Raw genomic sequence first — 3,803 nt, 5'->3', positions numbered from 1 at the left:
GGGTCAAAAAGCCTTTAGAGAGCTTGTTAACACTGCTTTTAATGTTTGTGGTCAAGGGAATTGGCATGAGACCAGTGTCCATAAATAGCAAACCAAATCAAACTTTTAGGGAGCACAATGGGAAACATGACAACAGATGAGATGGTAAGGTCTTGTCACTAAACTGGCAATGTGCTACTGTTAGAAAATGTAATATTTGCCCTTTTTTTCCATCTACAGACAGCCTAGCTAAAGACAATTGAAATTGTCTTAAATTCATAAAAATAACTTTCTATGTCTAATTAGCTTACCAATGACTTAAATATAATATAAAGAAAATCTACATAATAACTGCATATCCTTCCAGATGCAGCCACCACTGGAGAATGAGTCCAGTGTCTTAGTATTTACACTCTCTGGTCTGAATGTAACAATGGAAAACAGATTTGTGTTTTTTTCTTTCACTGCACTGTTTTATCCCCTTATGGTGTTTTGTAATTTAACTGTAATTTTTACCATCATACTACATAAGAAGTTCCATGAGCCGATGTTTGTGTTTTTATGTAATCTCTGCATAAATGGGCTTTTTGGCACTTCTGGATTCTATCCTAAATTTATGTATGATTTATTAGCACACGATCATGTGATTTCTTATACTGGATGTCTGATTCAAATATTTGTAATTTATTCATCTGCTGCGTGTGACTTTTCAACATTAACAGTGATGGCATATGACAGGTATTTGGCAATATGTAGACCACTTGAGTATCATTCAATAATGACCAATCAGATGGTTTTTAAATGTATCCTTTACTGCTGGCTGGCTCCATTTTTTTGTTTGTCTATTCTAATTATTTTAACATCTAGACTCACCTTGTGTGGCTCTACTATTGAAAAGTTATTCTGTGAGATTTGGGCAGTTGCAAAACTTTCTTGTTTTTCTACAACTGTAAATAATGTGTTTGGGTACATTGTTATTCTTACATTTTTTGGACATTCACTATTCATATTTTGCTCATACATTCACCTGATTAGAAAGTGCATAAAGTCAATAGAGGGCAGGCACAAATTCATGCAAACATGTGTGCCACATCTGGTTTCATTGATCAATGTGACTGTTGCTTTTCTGTTTGATGTGCTGTACAGTCGTTATGGCTCAAAGAATGTGCCTCAAGGTGTGCGTAATTTCATGGCCCTGGAATTCTTACTTGTACCACCTATTTTAAATCCACTTATTTATGGACTAAATCTGACAACAGTACGCCAGCAAGTTATGAGAATGTTTTTCAAGAAACAAGTGGGAATATCAGAGTGAATATTTTATCAAGTTAAAAGACCTTATGCTTTATGTGTTTTAGAATGAGTGTGACACTTTTTTTTAAGAATATCTGAAATATTTAGAAGATTTATTTAATGGACATTGTTCTTTTATTATTGAGAACATAATGAGACAATAAGTCACAAGAGGTTGCACGTTATAATGATCTCACCATGATTAAGGGGTATTTGAAATGGGTAACACTTTAGAATAATGGTCCGTCATTAATAAGTAACTATGCAGAAAGTAATGCAGGACTAATGAGTAATACTACATTAACACTTCAGCTACTACTATTAGCTAATATAGAAACAAGCTTAACTAATCAGTAAGTAATATCGAATTTAGGACTAAGATTGTCCCTTATTAGGTAATTAATAATTACTTAATGAGATTGGCATCATTAAGAATATGTAATTGTGATTAGAAAGATAATAAATTAGAAAGAATTACTAATCAATTACTAATCGCAACATTATAGTGTCTGAGACGTTAGCAATTGTCTGTTTTTACTCTCAACATGGTTATAAAATGCATCACTAAAAACATATTTTTCACTTTAAAATATTGGTCCAGATAACTAGTAGTTTTTTAAGCTTGTCTTTTTGTTTATTCAGAACATGGTCATAAAATGCATCACTAATTACTTTCAATGACTACTTGTAATCTGGACCATTATTTTAAAGTCAAAAATATGTTTTCACTTTGAAATAATGGTCTAGATCAATATTAGTTCCTGCATAGTGACTAGGTAACACTTGAGGAATTAGTGATGCATCTAGTGACTATATATTCAGAGTAAACATGATGACTGATTACGTCTCAGACACACGATAATGTTCTTTATAATTTGTTAATTAGTTAACAGTTATTAATGAGTCTAATATCATTAAAGTAATTGTTGGTTACCTAATAAGGAACTATCTCCAAAATGTGATATTACTTACTGATTAAGCTTGTTTCTATATTAGTTTATTGTTGTAGCTGAAGTGTTAATGTAATAATACTCATTAGTATTGTATTACTTTCTGCATACACTGTAAAAATCGGTAAAAGTCACTGCAAATAACGGTAATCTACTGGCAGCTGTGGTTGCCAGCAATGTATTGTTAATTCACAGCCCTTTACCGTTAATTTACAGCTCTCCATTTTTACAGTATGTTACTGTAAAAATGCCATGGAAGGTAACTCGTATCATTTGGGAAACCGATTGCTTCAAAGAGTTCAAGTTCAAAAACTAGTATTTATACTGATAGTACTGTGAACTGACTTCATTTGAGTCCACTAAAAATGAATATCTCTTAATATAAAATTGCAAACACCTAATGTGTAATAGTGAATTCATTAAAAACATGGCTTTAACTAAAATCTTTGCAATTCATATGTAGCGAACAATAGCACGCATGCATGTGCTAAAGTACTTAGCAAGGAGGTTGTCACTGCATCAGCAACTACACAGTTAGTGCTTTTAAATAAAGCAACAGGCAGCATAACATCAGTGTTTCTCTGCTCATCACTGACTGAAGCACAGGCTCTACTCTCCAGCACAATCGTGACCCACAAAACTAATTAATAAAACAGATCTCTCCTATATCATCTTTTGCAAAAACACATAAAACACTTCAGTTTAATATTTACTCTCCTTATCAGTTATTGACTTTTTTCTATGAACTTTTACTAATATTTCAGTGAAATTAAGTCAAGTCAAGTCATCTTCATTTATATAGCGCTTTTAACAATGTAGATTGTTTCAAAGCAGCTTTACAGAGATAAACGTATAATTTAAGGTAACAGAGATTGTTTTGGCTTTATAGCGGTTCTTTAGTAAAGTTATTTTCCAGCTAAGGTTAGTTATGATTGATTTGATTATTAAATTAGGGGCCGTTAAGATGACACAGTTCTCTCTACATAGACTTTAAACTCGAACCTGTGAGAAACGCTGATGGCGTTCACATGCGCATTAAGAATTGGTTCTATAGTTATGTGCATTTGAATATATGTACGCAGGTTTGTAATTCCCTACAAACCAAGCCTAAACAAAGTACTGGTGTTTCCTTATAATTTTTTATACAGAATTTTATTTTATTTTATCACTTCGGGGTAGATACGCGAATTGAGTTTCCCGACAACGCTTTATCTGTAGAGTGGTAAAGGGATCCTCCATAGGGAGAGACTAGTTGGCACTTCAGCACAGCGTTGTCATCGGGTCCAGGCGAAGGTCCTTCATCAGATCTGGATACGGCCTGGATCCGGCAGGCTGCGGGAAAACCTCGGGATAAACAAAGACACTAAAATTAGCGTAGATGCCATTCTTCTTATGATGTAACGAGTACATCAGGATTTATGGGAAGTGTTCCCGGTTCCAGCTGACCTAATCTATGCAGCCTAACATTGAATTATAGAAGTCTATAATGTATTATGTGAACGCTAGGTCAAAGAGATGTGTTTTTAGTCTAGCTTTGAACTGACTTTGAGTGTGTCTGCTTCCCGGACAATGGTAGGAAGG

General features: G+C 33.8%; 1 protein-coding gene across 1 annotated transcript; it reads left to right on the top strand.

Moving 5' to 3' along the window:
* Positions 1 to 346: 346 nt before the first annotated feature.
* LOC307167864 (olfactory receptor 1468-like) lies at positions 347 to 1,294 on the top strand (the record flags this gene model as incomplete). The annotated part of the gene is made up of 1 exon (XM_079887168.1): positions 347 to 1,294. The coding sequence occupies one exon, from the start codon at positions 347 to 349 to the stop codon at positions 1,292 to 1,294; it is 948 nt and encodes a 315-aa protein (XP_079743294.1).
* Positions 1,295 to 3,803: the final 2,509 nt, after the last annotated feature.

The sequence above is a fragment of the Squalius cephalus genome (genome assembly GCF_949319135.1).
Source record: "Squalius cephalus genome assembly, chromosome: 11".
NCBI lineage: Eukaryota > Metazoa > Chordata > Actinopteri > Cypriniformes > Leuciscidae > Squalius > Squalius cephalus.
Note: the sequence above shows the minus strand (reverse complement) of the source record. Positions and strands in the feature narration are given on the sequence as shown.